The sequence below is a fragment of the Montipora capricornis genome, chromosome 8 (assembly GCF_036669925.1).
Source record: "Montipora capricornis isolate CH-2021 chromosome 8, ASM3666992v2, whole genome shotgun sequence".
Taxonomy (NCBI): Eukaryota; Metazoa; Cnidaria; class Anthozoa; order Scleractinia; family Acroporidae; genus Montipora; species Montipora capricornis.
The window spans coordinates 11,912,151-11,936,634 of record NC_090890.1 but is presented as its reverse complement, the minus strand read 5'-3'; the positions used below and the strand labels follow the sequence as shown (position 1 = coordinate 11,936,634).

Below are 24,484 nucleotides of genomic sequence, written 5' to 3'. Positions count from 1 at the left end.
CTTTTTTAAGCATGCTATTTCAAACATGCTTGTTTATGAGTACTGTTTGTCGTAATTCCAAGTCGAATTCTCTGTAGCCATTCAAAAAATTTTAGAGTGATGAAAACAAGTATGAACACCCGCTAAGAAGCAAGCTTACACAGTGAAAAATGTCGGTTACCAAACTTCAAGAGAAAGCTAACCATTTTAAAATCAAGTTTCAGACTTAACTTTTATTCAGCAATGATTTTATATATATATACTAATTAGTTTTGGCAAATAATCGGCACATTTTCTGGCCAGTTGATCTTAAGTGGTTAATTAAGTGGATAAAAACAGTTCCTTCAAAGTGGGTGCTCCGGGTTCAAATCCTGTCCGGGGGCTGCTTTTACTGTTTTTTTCTTTTTATTTTCTACAACAGGTCCTGGGACAGAGTGATCAAAATGGAGGATATTACTTCATTTAAGGCAAACTGACAATGAAGGATAGTCTTTCATTTGAGGAAGAGATCGTGTTGTTCCCGGGGTCTCAACCTCCCGCTCCAAGGTAGGGAAGAAGAGATACCCTGGGGACGAGGTTGCCGTTTTGAGTGAACTTAGAGGACTCTGGAGTAGACTAAACTATTTCGTTCAGTACAATAAAATATTATGGGTTGCCAAACCCGCCAAAATCATAATTATAATGAGCATCGTTTAAAACTCATTGCGTGTCGTATTTTTGTGTTTTTAAACGGTCTCTTTTAGGGGTCAAAATTTGCTTAAGCCACGCCTAGATTGGTCTCGTTTAGGGGTTAAATTCAAAATTTCCGACGAGCATCCCCGTCTGTTTCATATGGGAGTCCCACCCCTTCCCGGGCATTTCTGACCTAAATTTAAAGGGGCTATGTCGCGTTATTTTAGGGTTTTAAGGCAAAATCTGAAGTTAATCACGAGATTAAATTTAGTAAATAGCAATGTGGAAGTCCTATGGATCTTGATAAAATTATCGTTACATCACAAACAAGATGATTCTGAGCAAAAACGGCCATTATCCAGGTGATTTGCCAGAAACGGGCCGACTTTTTTCAAGATTACCCAAATGCCATCCTTTTCGATGTTGTCCATTTGTGTCCATCCACGCTTCTCTTTTCTTTCGCTGTATCAACAGTTAAGTCTCATTCTACTTTTTGGGCATTTTGAGTGTCATGAAAATTACATCATTTGGCGTGACATATCTTGACTGTATTTCGCATTCGAGGGATCACGCATCAGTCACGTGGATGCTGAGCACCGCTACTGGTACATTTTGAACTTTGTTTTCGAAAGCGAAAGAAGCTGTAAGCTTTGAAACGGAAAACCATATAGTACAACGTGTAACGCGGCACGAAAGGAAGGTGCTCATTTGCAGTTTTGCTCAGCAAACTGAGTTTTTCATTTCAATTATTGACCTTGTCTGGTCAATTTGGTTCTTTTTAAAGCATGCTACTAACATGCTTGTTTATGAGTGCTATACTGTTCGTCGTAATTCCAAGTCGAATTCTCTGTAGCCATTCAAAAGATTTTAGAGTGCTCATTTGGAAAAATGGTTCTGCAAACGTAGGAGAAATAACGTTATTTCACGCCGAAGTTGTCCAGACAAAGCACGGAGCAGCGGGAAATGTAGGCTTAACTCTGGATGAAAGCAGGCACGAACCGGACAAAAAAGTGAAATTTGAATTTTCGTGGAAAGTCTCGTCACATTCTTGGATGAAAGATCGAAGGACAACGGATAAATGTAATAGCTTCCACTGGCGCTGGACTAAAGCGGGAAAGGAAACGATTATCGTTTCTGTTCGAATCCTGGTTCACAACGGACGTCGAGGAAGATTGTCAAGCAGCTTTAGATCATATTTTGTTTCGAACCAAACGGAAGTCACCGTAGACGAAACAAAAGGTAAATTTCAAAATAGTAATTGTAATTAGTCCATTTTAGTTCCGCTTATGAAGTGAAAGTTTCCACATCCCCACAGGCATTTTGAGTCATCACGGGCTAGCGTTGCGTGACGGTGAGAGTCGGGCATTGTGCTGGGTGAAATGTGCCAAATTGCTAGCCTGCGTCACACAGACAAAAGAGAGCTTATATTTAAACATTAAGGAAAATATTAACAAAGTTTGAAGCTACTGGGCATCCAAAACACGACGATGTGAGGCGATGGAATTTGACTTTTCAAGAAATACTAGTTTCTGTACTACAGAAAATGGCACTGATAGCTTGCACGCCCGCAAAGACTTGTGGTTGTCGGTGGCCCTTTAAGCACGCACGTTTCGTGTGCCAGGGCAGTGGTGCCAGGGCAGTGGTGTCTCCCAAATTTTTATACTAATTATCTCTAATGGATAAAAGATACTTGAAAATGCCAATGGTGTTGTGTGAAAACAGCACACTTCCGGCTGCCATCCGCGTCCCAAAAGCACACGTGCTTAAGCTCCCTAAAACCGCCGCCGGCACCGGGATTTTGTGACGCATCTGGCTGCAACGCAGGCTATCAAATTGCTTGCAGGGGAAAAATAAGCTTAAAGGCTAAATTGCAGAATACCCCGCAACACTAGCTATTCTGCGGAGCTCTTACAGATGGCTACACAGAAATGCGTTCGATATATCAATGTTTACACATGGCTACAAGGGTTTGTGATTTTTGAGTGTTATTTGTTTAGAAATCTCCCTTGAGACTCATGAGACAAAGAAAACAGAACTGAGCCGTGAAATTTGACCACAAAGTCTCGTAGCCATGCCTGAATATTGATATAACTCCGTCTTGGCCTACAGTTATTAGGCCTAGGCACTGATTTCAAACTGGTTAACTTTCAGTTATTGTAGTCCTTATCAAGTTCTTGGGAAAGTGGCTTGCGGCTACTCCATTGTAATTTATTCATAATTCAGTGAAGTTACTTACGGCTCAAGTAACTTCACTGAATTATGAATAAATCGCAAAGGAGTAGCCACGTAGATGCGAGCCACTTAACCAAGAACTTGAATTAATTATGAATAAATTACAACAGAATAGATGCATAGCCACTTTCCCAAGAACTTGAGTGAATTATCAAGAATAAAATAATGACAATTTGAGTAGCTGCGTAGATGCGTTGCCGACTGCACCGTGTATTCTGCAATTGCTCCAAAATTTAAGACGCTTTGCAGAAGCTTCACGACGCATTTTAAGTCATGAAAAAGTACAGTATTTTGATCATCTGAAATGAGCCATTATGATGGGGTATTTAATTGGTCATTTTGATTTGGAATGAGGGCAATTTGACAAACCGATATCCCTTAAAGGCACAGGGGTTAGCAAGTGGGACCATATTGAATCTTCCATTCGACTGGAACATGAATATTGTCAACAGCCTTAAGGACAGTGCCTACTATTGTTATTGTGCATACGTTCTGCGCATCTCGAGATACTCGGATTTCCTATCGGTGATGCTTGTTAATACAGGGATATTTTTGCGCGGTTTAAAACCATCTGGAAAAAGTAGATCTTAGTAAGTGTCCTTGGTATGCAAAAAGAAAATCGGGGGTAACCATGCATTTTTGAGAGATAATTAAGCTTCAATTTGAGAAAGAACGCCATACATTGTTTTGTAATTTAGAGCTTTGTGCAAATATTGTTTTTCAATTATCTTTGAAAATTGCGTGGTTACCCCCAATTTTCTTTTTGGATTTCAAGAACACTTGTTAAGATCTACATTTCCTGCATAATCACACACCGGGGAAAAAATATCTTTAATTAGTAGGCACCGTCCTTAATTAATCAATTAAGGTCAACCCATTGGTGTACCAGCCAAGGCAGAGTAAGAGCAGTTGACAAAGGATGAAATCTCTAAACAGGCAGCATTGCTAATTTTCTTAGTTTTGAAATGTTGACCAGTAAAGAGCTCAAGGAACTTTGTTATACATGAGCAGAGCAGGGTTTATATCTTACTATGGTAAGATGCACGTCATTGTGAAAAGCCTCGGAATCTCTCAGTTGGTACATGCTATTGCTACCCTTGATATTCCCAACAGCTATATTCAAGCTGTTAACTCAACCATTTTTAAATTTATCTGGAGAAAGAGAAAAGATAAAATGAAGCACAAAGTTATGATTTTAGACTATGATAGGGGAGGTCTACATGCACCCAGTATTGAACTTATGGTTAAATCATCTTGACGAGCTTGGATTTCCTGACTCTTAGCCAATGGAGAACAGAGCAACGAATCTTGGGAGGTTGTACCACCTGAGTGCTTGTTTGAGAAATATGGCAGTCTGAATTTTATATTGTGATGAAATGTGATAAAAAGTTCTTGATCAATAAAATGATACTTCAGCATTTCTTGGAACTTCAAACATCTTATAACACTCAAATGGGTCAAGAAATAGACCTCTTTCGTAATGGCGGCCAAATGAATTATTCTTTTGTTTTAATGCTAATAAGCCCCACTAACCTCACTATGACGAGCAAATTTCAAAAGAATATTTGTTTTAAAACGAGAGCAGTAGGTCTAATTAACATAAATACAAAAGAATGTAAAGTTGGTCGCCATTTATGAAAGTGGTCTGTGATTATCTTTAACAACAAGGAAATTTCGGATGGATGGCCATAAATTATTTTTTTGTAGAAATTGGTTTGAGAAAGGTATTCTCTTTATTCAGGATCTTTTGAAAGGAAATGGAACTTTTCCCTCTTGCATGGAATTTATCCAGAAATACCATCTAGTCAGTTGCAATTTCTTAATCTATTTCCAAGTTGTTTCTTCAATTCTTAAACATCTTCTTGAGAAGGCAAGGTTGAATCCTTTAGCCAAATCAAGTTGTTCCTTAAACCATATGGAGGCTCAAACCACTTCAAACTGTACTATTTGGAAGGAGTGAATCTACCAAAGTTTTTCATTAATTTAATGGTAATGTTGTGATGCAGTATGAAATGCCAATAGATGCTTAACAAGATGTGCTCATTAATGTGACATAATAGGTTACCATGACAACAAAAGAACCATCTACATGTAAACACGGGATATATTTTGTCTTAAAACGCATATACCTCAAAAACGAACTTGGTGACCCCCATTTTTTATTGCTGGAGGGTGATTAGCATGCTAGGATAAAACTTTCTGTATAGTTTTAAAAAATTCTCTGGAGCAGATTCGTAGCCACCTTCACAATTGAAAAATATTAAGGTGGCTGTGAATCCACACCAGAAAATTTTTTAAAACTTTGCAGAGTTTCTTCTTTGCCTGCCCATCACTTTTCAGCTATAAAATATGGGAGTCACTGAGTTTGTTTTCAAGATATAAGCACTTAAACATATAATATACAGGGGTTTTAGATGGTTCTTTTATTGCCATAGTGATTTATTACATCACATTAATATGTCCATCTTGTTAAGCAATTGTTATTAGTGTTTCATGTGGTACCATAAAATTGCCATTCAGTGAAACAGTATAGTAGAGTTCATATACCTGCTCTACCTAATATGGTCAAGGATCGTGTCAGCAATAAAGTGAGCTGAAAACGTTTTTGCTGTTTGGAGAAAAAAAGGCCAACAAAAGCCGCTTTCGACTGGAATTGGCCGAGGCAAAAATTGATGCTTTGGTCAACAATACATGGAAGAGATGTTGATCTTGTGGTTTCTAATAAATTTCCAAAATCGAAGTTTGCTGGTTTGTGATTCCTTATCAATATTATTCACTGCATTGGGACTCAAGGACATTCAAACAATCATGGGTCGTTTAACACAAGAGCAAAAGGCAAAAAATTGTAAGGCTGAGAGTGTCAGACAAGCCGACTTAGTGTTAGACAGTTTTTAAGACATGCCAAGAATGGCAGTCTCTTGAAAATGCACCAATTCCTGGTCGACCTGTTGAACAAGTGACGTGTGACGTGTTGAATTTCGTAGATGCTGAAATGGAAAAAAATGACAAACTTACAGCACCCCGTCTTCATAAAAAAATAAATGAAAAGCTTGACTGTGACGCTTCAGAGAGTAAGGTGAAGCGGATTCGGAAGAAACTTGGCTGGGTACAGATGGGGACGAAGTATTGCCAACTCATCCGCGAACCGAACAGAGTAAAACGCCTAGAGTTTGCCAGGAAGTGCATTGAGGTGGAAAATAAAGCTCTCATTTCGGCGCAAGTGGGAACCAGCAAAGATGAAGGGCCGCCCAAAAACCCATACAAGGTTCACATTTGGGGTGGAATTTCCATGAGGGGAGCCACTAATATCCAGATCTTCACTGGCAACATGGATGCTCAGTTCTACACAGAGCACATTCTGAAAGAAACACTGCTTCCCTTCGTTACAGAAAGGTTTCCTGATGGCCATCGTTTCCAGCAGGACAACGATCCTAAACACGCGAGCAACATGGCGAAAGAATTCATGACCAAGAAGGGGATAAACTGGTGGAAGACACCCCCGGAGAGCCCGGACCTAAATCCTATCGAGTTACTTTGGCATGAGCTTAAACATTTCCTTCGAACCACCATCAAACCCACTACGAAGGACGAGTTAATGACGGGCATTGCGCGATTTTGGCGAGACCGACTGACGCCTGAGAAGTGTCGCACCTACATCGGTCACTTGAAGAAGGTTGTGCCGCTTGTTGTAAAAAGAGAAGGTCGAGCCTCTGGCCACTGAAAACAGCTCTTTTAAGAGCTAACAATATCCTGTCGATTTAACGAGTTGTTCAACGTTGCACTTCTACAGGCCCCCATGCAACGGCTCTTTTAGGAGCCACAAATTCAGTAAAAGTCCTGACCAACATAATCATCTGCATTTGACTTACATGTATGCCATTTGTTCTGATTTCAGTTGATTTGTAGTTATTATTTATTAAATCACAATAATCGGCGAATTATTTTTATAACAATACAACGCATCCAAACTAAAATTCAGTGAAGAGAGATCACATCAAATGTGCAATACTCGAACCATTCACAGTCGCACACAACCAACATCCCCAAATTCGATTTCAGATTAGTGTTTTTTTTTAGTCTTTTATCTTTTGGTATTCAATGCCCTAAGAATCTATAAAATGGAGGCTGAACAGTGGGTAATTGGGGTTCATGCAATCGATTTTAATATCAGCTCAGACCAAAGCCAAAAATTACACTCAACACAGAGTGAATTTGCAGAATTTGTAAGTGGCCCTAAAACATAACTGAGTTGTTGATTTCAGTTTACAGTGTTCCCAATTAGCTCTCAGCGCTAGAACAACTAGACACGTTAATAAAGTTCCTTTCTCAGGAAAAACGTAAATTTGATGATTGGTTAATTTCGAACTGAATGCGCTCACTTTCTAACGATGGATGCAAAGGGGGTTTGTTTCAATGCTTAATTAATATGTATCCCCAATAAAGAATGATTTTGTCGTGTTTTACTGCCGGAATTTTTGAAGAATTCGAATACGATAATTTGTGATTTTATCTGGAAAGGTAAAGATAAAGTTAAGTGTTCTGCAATTATAAATGACATCGAAAATGGTGGACTCAAGCCCCACATTTGGAAACTATAATTGAAACTCAGAAAATACTTTGTTGCAAGAAACTCGCAAATGATCAGGCAGCCAGTTGGAAAACTATTTTATTAAATTACTTACAGCCCGTTGGAGGTAAATTGAGTTTATGTTGTAATTTTGACGTTAAAAAACTGCCTATAAGGTTACCAACATTTTATGAAGAATGTTTGAATTGCTTTGCTAAGTGTTCAGCAGCAAATTATGATTCCCTTCAAATATCTCACACAGTCGAATCAGTTTCAAACATTATTTTATGGAACAATAAATTAATTTGCATTGATGGAAAATCCTTTTATTTTAAAACATTGCAAGAAAAAGGTATTCTTACTAGATGAAAATAATGATTTTATTATTAAAAGTAAGTTAAGTGAGCTTAATATCTCACCACTGGAAGCTTTTAGGCTTATGTCTGTGATTGACTCCCTTCCTTTGGAATGGCGTGAAAAACTCAAAACGTCTGCTTGCGGTATTTGCAACGAACCATTTGTTATACAGGATCAGTGCAAACTGATTTTAAACAGCGAAATAGTTCAAATAAAGTCTGTTGTGTCTAACTAAAGACTATTAACAAAGAGCTTTGGAGTAGAGTAATCACTCCGCCGACTGCTCAGTTGAGGTTTAATCTTCAATTCCCGGGTGACATCTTGGATTGGAAAAAAATATATAGCCTGCCTTTTCGTGTCACTTCTTACACGAAATTACATGAATTTCAGTACAAAAGTCCTGAATAAGTGTCTAACCACAAATGTATTTCTTCACAAGATTGGCATTTATCTATCTCTGGGTGTGTTCTTTTTGTGGAGATGTGGACGAGACCCTTGAGCACATTCTGGACAGAAGTAATTAAATGGCTTGGTGATCAAGGTGTTACATGTAAGATTCAAAGGTTCTCACTTAAAGATATATTGTTTCGGATGTTCTCTTGTGAAGATGAATTATATGTAAACCATATCTTGTTGTTAGTGAGACAATATCTGTACTCTTGTAGATGCAACAAAAAGTTACCCCGTATTAGGATATTTATTGCAAAAATTAATATAGAATATCAACTTGAGACAATGATTGCCAAGTCAAACGTTGGTCGACTCCCTGCTCACTGCTTGAAGTGGGGCAAATATGTAAAATAATATTCTATCAGTCTGATATTCTTGTACCTTGTGTATTGCTCTTGGTCTAATGGGATACTCTTGAGGCTTAGGAAAGTGGTGTATGTGTGTGTGTGCGTGTGTGTGTGTCATAAGTATAGACCTTATTCATAAATGGCGGTCACATTTATAATTCTTTTGTCCACGTGCAAATTAGCCTACCAGGTCTCATTTTAGAGCAAGAATTCTTTTCAATTCACTGTATGGTATCGAGGCTTGGTAGGCTAATTTGCACTTCGACAAAAGAATTATAAATTGGCCGCCATTTATGAATAAGGTCTATAGAATGCATTAAATGAGACTTATGTGGTTTTATTAATGTAAGATTCTCTGTGCAGTAGATGTAATTAATATGAAAACAAATAAACATTATTAAAATACAAAAAAAAAATGTTTTACTGCCGCAGCATCTACTTTAAGCTTAATACTTAAAGCCTAAATCAAACAATAATACTTGAAACCTGCAACCTATAGACCAAACTCTGGATATTAATAACTTAGTACAGATGGTAGTCGACTTTATGTCTGACACAATATCACCGGCGAATGGACTTTTCATGTGTCTGCGAATCAGCTTCGATGTCAGCAAATCAACTGGACAAAAGCAGAGTAAACCGAAAAAAGACTATGAAATCTGGAAACTTTTAATTAAAAGCAACAACAACTTGCTTTTGCCCCAATTGATGTTACATGTGCGTGATTGTCCACAATCTTTAGTTTGTCACTCGATAACGCATAAATTAATTATTTGAAGCATTTGATTGTTTGACCACCAGGTTGAAATTTGCGTTTAAAATTTCGTCAGTGCGAGTCTCTTTTAGGAAACACCATCCAAGGATTATTATCTTGAAATGTCTTAATATTACAGTTTGTCGATCGGTGAACAAAGTATTGTAAACAATGTAATGTGCTTGTTAGAAATGTTTGTTTTCCCGGGGATTGCCACATTCAATAACATTGTAACAGTTATTACGTAGGAAGGTATTGCGATTTATTATAGACATGCTTTCTTTGAAAATCTGCCTTTCACAAACACCTTCCATGGTTAAAATATTAAACAAAAGGTCAATTTAAATCACGTTTGAGCGTCAAGCCACTGCACATACAGATTTTTTTCCATTGCGTGCAACGCGATTCCTGTAGCACGCGAGGGTGGTAACTTACTTTTGGGCGGTACTGTATTCTACTTGGCCTTGCTGAATATGAAATGATATAACCAACTCTGCCCTACGCACCTCGTTGGTTATCTATCACTTCATATCCAGTGATAGATAACCAACGAGGTGTGGAAGGCCAAGTTGGTTATATCATTTCATATCCAGCACGCCCTTGTAGAATAATTGTTAAATATTCTGAGACTCATAATAATAAGAATAATAATCAATACTTGCATACTTGTGCCCAACATGCAAAGGTGGCGACACTCCAGCTAGTTTACAGCATACATCTTTGATATTGGCCATCCATGTTATGGTCGATTTACACCTGTCAAAACAAGGTATCTGCTGACCAGTGTCACCTGACCATATTGCAGGCTCAAGTTGTAAGCTTATCAAGGTCAGCTGGTTTTTTTAAAGTTGAGCACTGACCAGGTACTGGTTTTTGATTGGATCGCAGGCTCAAGCCAGGTTAACTTATTATAAGAATAAGCAAGAAAAAGGAAGTTGACCAGTTTTTAGACGTGGTCTGCCCTGTGACCTCTCAGGTAATAAGCCGGGAGCTCCGCTTTTAGGCTTGGCTAAATCTATATACTATTATTGTCCTTTCAGCCTCATTCAATCCCTATTTGGCAATAAAGAGTTTTGCTGGACCTAAGCTGCCATCTGATCTACCTTATGTGCTTCCCAAGGACAACCTTGTTGAATTTGAAGTGAAGTTTCAAGATCCATTGAAGATGGTAACAAATGTATCAACTGACTGGAGATTTTGTGCCAATTCCACATACTACACAGTACCAAATTGGCCAAATGCCTCAATGTATCACATATTCTCAGAGGAAGGAAAATATTTACTAGAAGTGACAGTCAGAGCTACTATAAGGAATAATACGAAAAATTCATTTCTACTTGTAAAGCGCCTGCGTGTAAAAGGTTTGTAATTCTCATTTCTACTGCTTTTGAAGATATATATGAAGGGTTTTCTACTTTATTGTTCCGTTTATATTGAATCCACTGGCACGCACTGTTTCACTCACTGACTCCTATTCACTGACTGATAGTAATGATAGTGACAATAATAATAATAATAATAATAATAATAATAATAATAATAATAATAGTGATAGGAATTATTATAATAATTATAATAATAATGAGTGTGTTTTATTAGACATTAATTTTTTGAAAGGAATCTTTGAATATAGATTTCTCTTTTTTATCATCGCATTCAAAATTGTTTATTTAGTATTAATTTTAGGACTGGCACAAAGATTTAATTTGTTAGTTCATGTAGATTTTAGTAGTAAAAATTAGTGATTATGATGGTTGATTACAGACTTCTGTCCAACCTGCATTATACAATGTAATTAGGTTGATCTTGGCATCCAGTCGGCATAAAAAGTGACACTCGAGTCATACAGATAGAGCTGGTTTGGTAGCACTAGAACTAGAACTATCAGATAATTAGCATAACATTTGTCAATAAAAAAACTGCAAAAAAACTGATTTTACAAAGCAAGTTCCACGTTTATTAAATTAACTTTGTGTTTGATAATGATAATGAGAATAACAAATACAGTTTATTACCGGTAATGCAATTTAACATAGTTAGCTATGAGCGTCTTTGCAGTTGGCAGTCAATTTTGTTGCCATACCTACAAAGGGTCAGCAGCAACAGGGCTCGAAATTGCAACCAATACAGTCGCATTTGCGACTAAATTTTTCCCTTTGCGACTAAAATATCTTAAGAAATCGCAGTCACCTTCGCTCTTTCGAAACAAAAGGGTTAGCAGTTGCCACTTTGCTGCTACTTTTGATAAAAAATAAATGACAAAATTGTTTTGTTTCTCGCTGTGAATTTTCTCTGAAGATAGCATAATTGTAGAGTAATTTAGCTGCGATGTTACGTGCACAGCTCCATTCCTTTGATCATTCACCATTTTCAGCGGTTTCTTTACACACAAGTATTGCGGGCTCATATCAGCTCAGGGATTTTGCGACTAAAATTAGCGAAATTGCAACTAAATTTTCGTATCTTGTCGCAAAATTGTGACTGGATTTTTTCGTTAATTTTGAGCTCTGAGCAACTGCCAGCGGTCATCTATCTCTTGGCTCATCTTGCGTGTTATTTCAATATCATTTTGCTTTTCCATATTATTTTTAAAAAAATTTATTGTCATGTGAAGCTATGATCCTCACAGTTACGAAGGCAGTTTTAGCAATTGGGGGCTCAAACCCCATTGAAGTCCTGAATTTTTCTGGCTTCTCTACGCAACTGCTAAAATTGCTTTCATAACTGCAAGGAACTTGCTTCACTTTATTTCATATCTGCAGTTCAATATATGATGCATTTCATATATCATTTCGTTCATTATTATTGTTGTTGTTTATTTCTTATTAATCATATATTATTATAATTGATAATGTCATCTTGCAGCCCCAGTGTCTCTTAAAGTGCAACACAAACATTTGAGGCATAAGGACAAGACCATGAGGCTGGAAATCTCTTGCAATGGAAGGTGATTATATTAAAGACGAAACATTTGAAACTATATTTGCTAGTAGCAAAACTTGATACTCTCACCACTTTGCCATCCCGGCACCCTGTAATTAAAAGAGAAACCATTATTGTCACAGTCTGTAGGATAAGGCCCACCAAGCAAGAATATTGCAGCAACATTCATTGCTTCTCAACTGAACCATGACAGGAAGTGACGTCACGCCAGATTGAGACTGACTACTGTACAACTAGAACAGACTTTATATTAGCAATCTTTGTTTTAAATAATGTTTTTTAAATTGTGGGCTTTAATACTATCATTTTTTCAGTCTTCCTGTGTCATTTCATTGGTGTATTTCAAAGCAATGTGAGCTTCGACATGGAAAAATGTGCAGTCCCACTGTAGAGCACCACAGCTCTTGCAGCTTGACAGTAAATCACACATTCAGTGATCCTGGCAACTACTGTGTTAATGTTGGAGTGATGAATGATGTGAGTGGTACCAACACGTCTTTTATGGTCAGAATTCCAGGTAGGTAAACCAATGTTTTTCTTTACCACTCTTTTTCAGAAATGCAGCTACCGCAATTAGGGCATTGCATCATTATCGCAGAGGTCATGGGATCAAATCCCATTAGCCTGCTTGCAGGTGGTAATTTGTACAAGTGTATTTCGGTTGCCATATTGGACAGGTAGAAGTTGGACGATCTGGGACTAGTGGGGAAAGTTTTTCTTGCCCTTTCTTCCCCCCACCCCGTTGTTTTGATCACCCGGCCCAGACCTGTGCCATGCTCTTCCAATATGACGTCTTATACAGCTGTTTCAGGAAGGTTGTCCAAAAGAAGCGTAAAAGCGTTTGCGACAATGCCGAAAGGTAGTATCGGAGATATTCAATAAAATAAATTCAACTTGAAGTGAAGGCCCAGAATCGAAGATGCCACAACCGTCCAGTGACCTACGGTGGCGAGCTATTTGGATGAAAGAGTTCTTGGGATATAGCATTGATGAAGTGGCAGTACGCACAGGCTTATGTTCAAGCTCTCTCTCGCCATCACGCTACCAAAACACGTCCAAAAACGAAAGGGTTCATTAGCAAAAACTATGGCTCTGCACATGCACCACGATTTTTGGTACATTTCGCCGACTTTCCCTGTTAATCCTAACCCTTTGTTACTTATTCGTGGCCTGGATCATTTGACTGAATTTTGAAACTCGCTCATATCTTAATGTCAGTGACATAGCATGAGCATGTATTTCTAGGTGACGTTTTCGATAGCGTTGCTGTCATGTTTTCGTTTGACTCAAAGTGACAGTTTACCATAATGCCTTTCGGCATTGTTGTGTAAGCTTTTATGCTTCTTTTGGACAACCTTTCTCAAAACAGCTGTACATTTTTCGTGGCAACAACCACATAGACAGCCTGCAAACAGGCTATAATCCCGTTGGAGCCACCTGAATTTTTCAGGTGACTACAAGAGACAATTGCTCAAATTGTCCAGTTAAAAGTGCGAAGATCACTTCATTCTTCGACAGAGTGTTCCGTAAACTCTAGTGAGCATTTGCTACTCATTTCCTGTAATAAGATAATCTTAATGTTGTATTATAAGCAAGTCATTTTGTTTTATAAGTGTTTTCTTCTTTATAATATAATAGTTACAGGCCCGTAGGCAGGTTTTCTTTGCGTGAGGGTGCAATCCAACGAGGAGAGAGACCAAATGAGCGCTGGAGGGGCTAGCCTCTCGGGGGGTCTGCGGGCATGCTTCCCTGGGAATTTTGAAAATTAGGTTGCCTGAGACTGCATTTCGTGCGTTTTGAAGGCAGTATGATATGAGAACAGGCAGCCAAAATTGCACTTAAAAACAAGGATCTTACTCAAACTTTTGAACTTCAAAATGTAATTTTTTTGGGTGCAGAGACAACTTTACGTATTCACTTCTTTCACAATTCCATAATGCAATACGTTTTGGGGGGTTCTTTGCATAAAAGCAATACAAGTTATGTATCAAATCTGTATCATGCTTCAGTGAACTGGATATCCATTTTTTATGTAAAGCACCCCCCTCCCCTCCTCCCCCCCAAAGACGTATTGTATTAAGGGATTGTGCAAGTAGTGAATGTATTTGCAGTTTTAGAGAATAGTATCACTATTTAAAAAGAACAAAAATAGAAATGAAATCCATATTATTCATTAGCAGTGCTGATCATCATGATGTTTCAGTAGTGGGCCAAGCTCAAGCCTCCTACACAAACATTAAATCAGAACAGAACTATTTTATATATATATATATATATATTATATATATATATATATATATATATATATAGGGAAGGGTTACGTTTTTTCAAACGTTGGCTGTGTAGCACTTACAGTGTATATGTCAACAGACTAAACTATTAGAGTGAAATGTGAAGTGCTAGTTTTCTACCCATGTATACCATTTGAGTGTTAGCCCTATTAATGCAATTGGGCCTACACAAGGACAGAGAAAAACTCTGACCAGGGTGGGAACTGAACCCACGACCTTTGGGTTAGATTACTGCTGCTCTACCGACTGAGCTACAAGGTCAGACTGGAGCAGGTCGTGGGAATTTAAGATGTCAATGTCACGGCAATGAATTTGTACAAGTACAGGGAAGGGTTACTTTTTTGAAAATGTTGACCATCTAGCACTTATATCCCTGTACTTGTACAAATTTTTAAAATCAGTGGTCAACAAAAATGTGGGCCTCTGCAGCCTTGGAGGGAGGGGGGTGCAGGCATACCCGTTGCACCCCCCTTCCCTATGCCCCTGAGTTAAATGGTCAAATTCTAGACCCAGAGTTTTTACTGATCTGTGGCTGGTTAGCCACTACCTGTCTTGGTCACAAAATATAACATACCAATTTTTTTTTCTTGCAGGAAACTCTCCTGATCCTAATCACAATAGCTCTTCAACAGAAATTACAATTACTCTGGTTTTTGCTCTCACTTTGTTGATTGGTGTTATTATCATAGCAGTACGTAAATGGGTTTCCGTTGGAAGAAAAACGGCTGCAGAAAAGGCTGACTTTGAATTTAGGGGTTGTGATGCCCTCAGTGTTCAATCTGGCAACACTGCATGTTCTACAAGATTCAAAGTTAATTGGTCCAACCAAAATAAAGATGAAACTGCTCCATTTTGTAATGGATCACGTTTGTATACCTGAGTGAAAAAGGAATGCGTTCACTCATTTCAAAATGCTTGTCACCTCAAACCGCTATTTGTCTTACGGATACAGAGACCTTAGTGATACAAAATGAAATCACCTGGATGAGACTTTTTTTTTTGAAGTCTTGGCCAAAGAACTTGTGTGGCAAACTAAATGGTATTGACCATTCTTGTAAAACTAAATCACTTTAAAGCCTTGTTTGGGGTCTATATGGGTAGGCTCGGCCCGAAAGGGGTACCTTTTTCATGCTTTTAGGTATATGAAAGGGTAGCGATTTCATGAATCGAAGTAGATGAAAGGGCAGGGAAATCTGTCATTTAGGGATTTAAAAGGGCCTTTCATTATTTTCCAATGGAAGGTATATGAAAGGGGTATCTTTTCTGCCAAAAAATGGTATATAGAAGGGTAAGAGGGTGGAGCCTCCCCATATTAATTTTTTGTTAGTACCACCCCCCCCCCCCCCCTTCCCCCCCGGGTCCATCATCTACTGGTTTTTCACCTTTTTTTCCCCTTTGTTTGAAGTGCATTTTACCACAACAGCTTTTTCACCTAAAAAACTTTCCTAAGGTTCCCATGAAAATACGTGGTATTAGAAAGAGTAACATCTATGATTATTACTCTCAGGAGGGAAAGGAATAGACCAATTCGGCTAACTCAATGTTGTACCCAATTCAAATCTTTTGCGAATAGAACGTTTTGTTCCACGTATTTCCATATCATTTAAATGTGAATGCTTCATTAATATTGTCACGCAAATTCAACACACAAAGAATCTTAACCCGGAGAGATCTGAATTGGGTACAACAATGAATTAGCCGAATTGGTTTATTAAAGAGCAAGTGATAGGCGAGGCTGGGCATCTCTACTTTCAATATCGCAAACTTGCATTGCAAAAACATTTGTAAGGAGCAGACCCAGGTCTCTCACTAGCTTAGTGATCAACCAAACTTTTGCAGTATTTTCTTTACTTCAGAGGGTCACCGGCAATTTAGGATTTTAAAAAATACCAACATATTTTAAAGAAGATTTCCTCCAGAAATTAAGCTTTTTAAGAAAAGGAAGTTTTTGGGGGTCAGGAGCACTTAAATGTATATGTGAGTGTATGTGAGTGAACGTGAACATGTTTATTTATATGTATATAGCTCTTGGAGTGAGGATGGATTCTTACTTGAATGGCTGTGCGATTCTCTGGGAATTGTGTTACCTAGATGGATGTCTGCATATTAAATCAAGGTTCAAGAATTTCTTTGTTGAACTCTTTACGAAGATTTTATTATATAAGAGCACAATAATATGTTAATACAGTAAAGTAATTATTGTGTAACGAAATAAAATAATGAGAACTTTGAAGTTATGTTTAAAGGCTGAACAACAGTGTTTGAGTAAAAAATAGGTGTATTTTTCCCTGTCACCATCTTGATTACATCATGCCATTTGGCGACAATTTTTCAGTTATGTTTTCATGCGTGGAATTATCAGTTATCAGAGAAGAGAAAGGGAAGGAAACTTGACGGGGTGGAGGACTGGGGTAAGCCTGCGAGCGGCGAAGCCGCGCGAGGATTGGGGCTTTGTCGTTCACACGACACTTAACAAAAGAGACTGAGGTTAAGTTATTATTCTCTTTTCCCTCCCGTGCTTGTGCCCCAGAGCATGTGCCTCCCACCCCCGGGACATAAAATCCAGATATAAGAACCTGGCCGCGGTTGATGAAAAGTGGATAAGGCTATCCACCGGATAAATCACTATTTAGCAGATAAACACTAGCAAAACCAATTGAGTTATCCAGTGGATAATGTAATTTCTGTCGGTTGAATAAGACAGAAATTTGTATTTCTTCGGCACGGGAACAAAAGAGTCTGGGTACGATTGGTGTAAGGCATGATGGGTATCATGCTGTGTATAAAGTGTTAGTTCGTCACGTGGTGAGCCATTCTAGGCCTGCATCCGTCTCTAACTTTTGTTTTCTTTTTATGTATTGTTATTGTTTTGTTACAAGAAACCCTTTAAACCCCGGAGGGTTTGTGGCATCGAATTGGTTTGAGGAATACGTTTCCATTTGTTCCTCACAGAGGGTTTTTGGTTTTTCGTATCCGGCAGCGTCACAGGTGATTGGGTAATCGGGTAGTTAGGTTGTTCATGACTGCCGCTAGTGCGCGGGCCGAAAGAAACCAAAATAAACCTAATGGATTGCATTTGTCTGTGAAGCGAAGTCGAAATGTGATTTATCCAGTGGCTAGCGCTATCCACCCTTCCCAACAACTGGGGCCCTGTTGCACAGGATAGGTGTATTGTGGCATAGTAGATTGTAACACGAAAAAACAACAGCATCAAAATTTTAGTATAGTAAGACAGATTTTACATAGCTATTCGAGGTGGGCAACAGTAATCATCATCATTAAATTTTCGATCTTGGATACTGCGTCTAGCTTTCTGATTGGTTCACTCAATGTCGGTCATCAGCTCTTATAACAGAGCCATTCATTTTCGGGCGATTTTATTGGCTAATTTACGTCACGTGGACAGTTGTCACGCAATAACCCCGTTTGCGTGGACATTTGTCCTTCGAAATGCTGTAGGAGGGCGGGTAAACATTTGCAACCTTTATCCACCCTGGCCGGCATACCAGCTGCCCGAAGGGGTTTATTTACTAAATAGACCGTATGACCTAAAATGGAAACTGATTGCATCAAGTGTTGCCAAGCTGGAAACTGATTGGCTTTAATTTCCAAGTGTCCAAGCGTTCAAAATTTAATAAAACATTTATTCCATTCGCGCATGTTGGATATGGGACTGGTTATAGCCAACTCGGCGCTATTTGCCATCTCATATCCAACGCGCGCTAAACCTCGACAGCTATAGAGTGGCTCAAAATGAATACGCCCATTTCGTATATGTCGTAAGTTTTTCTTGAACACTCCGGAAAAACAGATGAAACGGCAATCACCTTCGATCGATTATGAAGGTACCCTGCGAGAAGAACCGCTTCGATCTTTCCTAGAGTCATCTAGGAGAGACTGAAAGCGGCTCTGCTCGCATGAAGGTCGACTTCAAACACAAACACTGCTGGGCGGTATAGTGGACGGTCCTTGTGTTCCCGTCATCAAGCCACAAGCCTGCTAAGTATTCTTTGTTTTTGAAGTGTGTCAGTTGACACCTTTTTGATGTTTGTATAATACTACTATCAGGAAGATTTCTAGGGTGTCCACAAGTACCCACTGTTGCCATGGCAACGGTACAGCAATTAAAGACACTTAACTCAGTTTTTGGAAAATATCGAAAAAAACTAATTCCGTGATCTGGTATTTTTGTTCAAATTTCGAAAACCCCATTAAATTTTCTTCATATCAGGTATTAAGTAGGAGATTTTAACGGGCTTTTCGAAATTTAAAAAAATAAATACTAGCTAGGTCTCCGAATTAGTTTCAAAATATTTTCTGGGCTTTGAAGGGGCTTTCAGCAGTGATGTTGCCATGGTAACAGTTGGAAACCGCAAACACCCTTAAGATTTGCCTGACAGAAGCATTATACAAATACAAATACAAAACGTTATCATACCGAAAGGATGGGCACTGTTTTGAAAGGAAATATTACCCAGAACTGTGAAAATTGTGGCTGCCACCCACACTTCAGTTTGAGGTGAAGCTTATGTAAAATTAAATCCAGTGGTCAACTGGACTAGCAAGAGTTGGCTTTAATCCTTAGGCTTTCGTAGTCCTTTGTCGCTAAGTCCCTAGGCCTCTTTGCTTTCGCGCAGAGGCATCTTGGAGTGCCACGCGAAAATAGATCTCGGTTGACTACGCCGAGGTAGGAATACTGTTCTTGGGATATGATTCTTGCCTGGTTTCAGTGGGAAGCACATAATTTTTAGTTATTTCGACTGAATATTTTCCTCGTTGAACTACAAAGACCCATATTAAAATATACTATAGGTGTTAAGAAACATTGACTTTTAATACGGGATAGTGGTGGGCTCGATCTGACTAAAAATCAAATAAAACAATCGTTCCGAGTTCCCGGGCAATCTCGCTATATGTTCCCACTGCACGTTCTCTTGCTGAATTTAATCATTTACTAGCTCAGTCAATTCCTCGGGGCACATACCCTGGGCTTTTGTAAGGCTTTTTTTCTCAGGCTGTTGCTTTCCCGGAGTGTATCATTTACTGCCGGATGTACGAGAATCTATCAAGCGTACACTGACATCTGATTTAACAATCAAGTTATTTTTCAATAATCTTTACAGATTCACAAATGAGAAAAGCACAATAAAATACTAATCTTGCTACAAACTGTTTTTCTTGTGACAAGCAAATGTCCTCAGTATAGGGCAGTATTACAGGTAAAACTCAATCTCTTCACACGACTACTAAATTGAATTATCCGCCGGTTTAGTTTAGCTAACTCGCACCTTACATATTTCATGAAAATGGCCCATGTTCTAAATGGACATTAATTTGCCAGAAGTACAAAAAGGATGAGAGTTGCAGGCCACCGTTCAACTATTATTCCACAAAAAATTTCCAGACAATTTCCCTACCATCCCACCAGCCACACTTCCAATTACACCGCCGACAAACGGGATAGGAATAAGGGCTTGGCCGACAAGTGCTCCTGCAGTAGAACCCCCTACATTGCCGATACCACCCCAAATTCGTTTGCCGACAGCGTCTTTGTACTCAGCTTTACTGATTTTTCCACTTTTCAGGTCTTCGTTTGCACAGTGGATGTCGTATGCCGCGAACGCACCTTCAAAGGCAACTGCAAACACTGCTCCTCCTAAAGCAGATTCGCCAACTGCAGCTCCATTACTTTTTGACGTTTGAGTAATCACTTCCCTCGTGGTCTCACGAGTCCCTTTTGTCACGATCTCTTCTCCTGCTTTTGTTGCAGTCCGAGTAAAAACTTCTTTAGTTGCCTCCCGAGTTCCTCTTTCCACGATCTCTTGTCCGCCTCGAGATACACTCTGAGATACGACTTGTTTAGATACCTTCAAAACACCTGTTTTCACAACAGTCTGCCCACTGTTACAGACGGTTTGGGTCGTTACCTGCTTAGCTGCTTCACCAACACCACTCTTCAAGACCTCTTGTCCGCCCTTTGTCACGGTTTGACTGACAACCTGCTTAGCTGCCGTCTGAACGCCAGTCTTCAAGACCTCTTGTCCGCCCTTTGTCACGGTTTGGGTGACAACCTGCTTAGCTGCCGTCTGAACGCTAGTCTTCAAGACCTCTTGTCCGCCCTTTGTCACGGTTTGACTGATAACCTGCTTAGCTGCCGTCTGAACGCTAGTCTTCAAGACCTCTTGTCCTCCCTTTGTCACGGTTTGGGTGACAACCTGCTTAGCTGCCGTCTGAACGCTAGTCTTCAAGACCTCTTGTCCGCCCTTTGTCACGGTTTGGGTGACAACCTGCTTAGCTGCCGTCTGAACGCCAGTCTTCAAGACCTCTTGTCCGCCCTTTGTCACGGTTTGGGTGACAACCTGCTTAGCTGCCGTCTGAACGCCAGTCTTCAAGACCTCTTGTCCGCCCTTTGTCACGGTTTGGGTGACAACCTGCTTAGCTGCCGTCTGAACGCCAGTCTTCAAGACCTCTTGTCCGCCCTTTGTCACGGTTTGGGTGACAACCTGCTTAGCTGCCGTCTGAACGCTAGTCTTCAAGACCTCTTGTCCGCCCTTTGTCACGGTTTGGGTGACAACCTGCTTAGCTGCCGTCTGAACGCCAGTTTTCAAGACCTCTTGTCCGCCCTTTGTCACGGTTTGGGTGACAACCTGCTTAGCTGCCGTCTGAACGCCAGTCTTCAAGACCTCTTGTCCGCCCTTTGTCACGGTTTGGGTGACAACCTGCTTAGCTGCCGTCTGAACGCCAGTCTTCAAGACCTCTTGTCCGCCCTTTGTCACGGTTTGGGTGACAACCTGCTTAGCTGCCGTCTGAACGCCAGTCTTCAAGACCTCTTGTCCGCCCTTTGTCACGGTTTGGGTGACAACCTGCTTAGCTGCCGTCTGAACGCTAGTCTTCAAGACCTCTTGTCCGCCCTTTGTCACGGTTTGACTGATAACCTGCTTAGCTGCCGTCTGAACGTTAGTCTTCAAGACCTCTTGTCCTCCCTTTGTCACGGTTTGGGTGACAACCTGCTTAGCTGCCGTCTGAACGCCAGTCTTCAAGACCTCTTGTCCACCCTTCTTCACGGTTTGGGTTACAACATCCTTGGTCACTTCACGCACTGTTGTCGTTACGATTGTTTTACCACCTACTGGGGCAGTTTTTGTCGCAAACCCAATGGCTAAAGACAGTCCTTGTTTTAGGATGTCTTTCTCAACGTAATCTTGTAAATTTTTCACTTGCTCGGAAGATGATATTCCTGTCTTACACCACAAAGCGAAATGCTCACAGTTATTGGAAAAGGGGTCGTAATTTCGTTCCCCTAACCTACTTAATCCCCTCAAGACAACAGTATCGGAATCCAAACATTTTTTGTGCTTAATTACGAACGGATTTACGCTTTGTAATATGTACTTGCTTCTTTTTACTTTCGCCTTTCCCGGATTCTTCGGCTGGGAGCTGTTATCCCTCAAAAATTCTTCAGCAGTATTAGTATACTCGATTGCATGGATAGTACCCTTCTCTTCGTCGATGTATTCCACTATAGCATGATGCCCATAAACGCCCGAACGATCAAAGACGATATGGTCTCCCTTTTGTAGCTGGGAAAGCTCGTTCACCTGTTCCATGGGTACACGCACCTTTTGACCACCACGATCAGTGTATGTGTACATTCTTTCAGTCACCCAATGCTTCAAGACCTACATTCAACAAACTCTTTTTCAGTATAATAAGCTGATAGAGCCGGCCTTAATGTCGGCTCTTGACATATGTTATCATGACAATGACAATCATAATGAGAATAATTTAATAACTCAGATCGAGACTGCTCGGTTACGAGCTTCTGCAATAACGTTTTTGAAGTTCTCAATCTGGTTTAGCTAAGCACTGCACAGGTGCTCTACTAAGAGGGGAGACTGTAAATCGAATCAAATTTCATGAAATCAAGCAAATCGAAGGTTCGTTTTTTATGATAGGGGAAAGGGAGTACCCGCACAGGTAGCCCAGGCTCCCTATTTGTGACAATGCTGGTGGGGTTTCTAGGGAAAACTGAATAATGGACACATATGGTGACCTATGGTGCGAAGTACAATTAAGTCTAAAAGAAATTGCGAATGAAAATCGATGAAACTTAATATATGGCTTCAGCTTGTTGTAGTTGTCCATAACACTCATTCGGCGTTTCGGAAAAAAGGGGCTACTTCGGGAAAACGGAAAGGTAAGAAAATGACGCCACTATCTCCTATAGACACAAGTTTAACCATCGTTTTTCCAACCCATTCTCTACCTGAATTAACGATCATCATTAATTTGTAATTTGCTCTGAATTTAATAATATATAGATTTAGCCAAGCCTAAAAGCGGAGCTCCTTGTTATTCATTCTTACTGCCTGTAGGGTTAGTGAAAATAAAAGGTTTTCGAATTGTCGGAGTTTTGGAGTTTTCGGTTACTGCCTAGTTAAATCATTTTCTTCGCTTTCTTCTGTAAAAAAAATTCATTGCCTAACTAATGAATTCCAAGATAAAAAACGCAAAAAACCGATATCGCATGAATCACGAAGCGATGAGTGTGATATCGGTTTTTCAAGGGAACTTTACTTTGGAATTCAGTTTGGCAATGATCGCATGAGTTTTAAAATAAACAAGAGGCTCAGTTAGCCTATACTCGGGCCTACAAAAATACAGTGGTGTATGGTTATTTTAGAACTAAAAAAAAAGAAAAGAGAGAAGTCTGTCCTTCTTACATCGGCCTTACATTGCGCTTCTCACGATATTCCAATGTGTATATAGTGAATACCCGGACCCAGATTACCTTCATTATTTGTGGTGACAATGACCACTGAACCATGGAAACGTGGTAAAAATAGTGGATTTATTACAAACTGGCTAAGCACATTGTTTTTTGCCGATCGATGGGTATTTTTGCTGACATGTTGGAGAAAAGAAACGCTGATTGAAAAGTATAAGATGAAACGAAATGACTCATTGAAACATCTTTTGCAGTAACAAATGAGAGAGAAACGAAGGTGAGATGTGAAAACATCTTTCCAAGATGACCAACCTACTTTCAGAAGTATGCAAGTTCCTTGAGAATGGCCATGCCAAATGAATCCATAGCAGGAGAAACAAATATTTAAAATATACAATTAGTTGTAATTTAAATACTCACAGTAAGTATTCACCCAATTTTCAAAATATATAATTATAATTCTCTATGATCAAATTTTGGAAAGTACTTATCAAAGAGATACAGTAAGCAAAATCTATTGTGCATCTTCTATGTACATTAGCAGTACGACTTGGGCTGTATTGAATCTGAAAAGTTGTGTTGAACGCTATGACTTCTGCAGGTAATTCTGTTACCAATAAATATGTTTGTCTCGATAAGCTTTATAAAGCAGTGTAGAGTTCATTTCCTACATCCATAATAATTACAAGGAAGTAATTAATTTCTTGTCATAATTATATATAAAAAACCAGGAAAGATTTATTGCTGCTCGACCTTTCGGGGTCATCATGATTCCATTATCAAGAGACTAGTAAAATAGCATGCAAATAAGGAAAGGTAAAAGATAAGCATAAATTGCAATAAACGGCCTACACAAACACCTTGGCGCGGATGGAATGCGTTTGCACGGTCAATGTTGGTTCACGCAAGCGAATGTATAACATTTCTAATCAAATTTGCTGCAACATTTCGTGATGGTGTGAAATTGCTCAATGAAGCGTTCAGGCATTTCACTATTGTGTTGGAGGTTGTAATGTTTGTAAATCGAAGATGACTTTCTAGTGTGCCCTTCTACGCGCTCGTGTAAGTGACCACGTGAATAACCCACACACCCTGCATCACACAGGTTACATTTAAATTTATAGACGAGACATTGTTGGTTGACAATAGGGGGCTTAAACTCAT

General features: G+C 39.4%; 2 protein-coding genes and 1 pseudogene across 2 annotated transcripts in view; 1 reads left to right on the top strand and 2 right to left on the bottom strand.

Annotated features, from left to right (window-relative positions):
- Positions 1 to 1,256: 1,256 nt before the first annotated feature.
- On the top strand, positions 1,257 to 16,829 carry LOC138059359 (uncharacterized). Its single transcript, XM_068904949.1, has 5 exons — positions 1,257 to 1,890; positions 10,399 to 10,719; positions 12,224 to 12,305; positions 12,616 to 12,818; positions 15,186 to 16,829. Exons 1-5 carry the CDS (start codon positions 1,437 to 1,439, stop codon positions 15,470 to 15,472), a joined length of 1,347 nt encoding a protein of 448 aa, XP_068761050.1. The 5' UTR covers positions 1,257 to 1,436; the 3' UTR covers positions 15,473 to 16,829.
- A 2,847-nt stretch (positions 16,830 to 19,676) lies between these two features.
- The window catches only part of LOC138059358 (uncharacterized), a 16,739-nt gene continuing 11,931 nt past the window's right edge, over positions 19,677 to 24,484 (bottom strand). Inside the window, exon 2 of the mRNA XM_068904948.1 lies at positions 19,677 to 22,271. Coding sequence (XP_068761049.1) covers positions 19,968 to 22,244 — 2,277 coding nt within the window. The 5' untranslated portion in view covers positions 22,245 to 22,271 and the 3' untranslated portion in view covers positions 19,677 to 19,967. The remainder of the gene's footprint in view (positions 22,272 to 24,484) is intronic.
- The window catches only part of LOC138059568 (uncharacterized), a 1,340-nt pseudogene continuing 1,024 nt past the window's right edge, over positions 24,169 to 24,484 (bottom strand).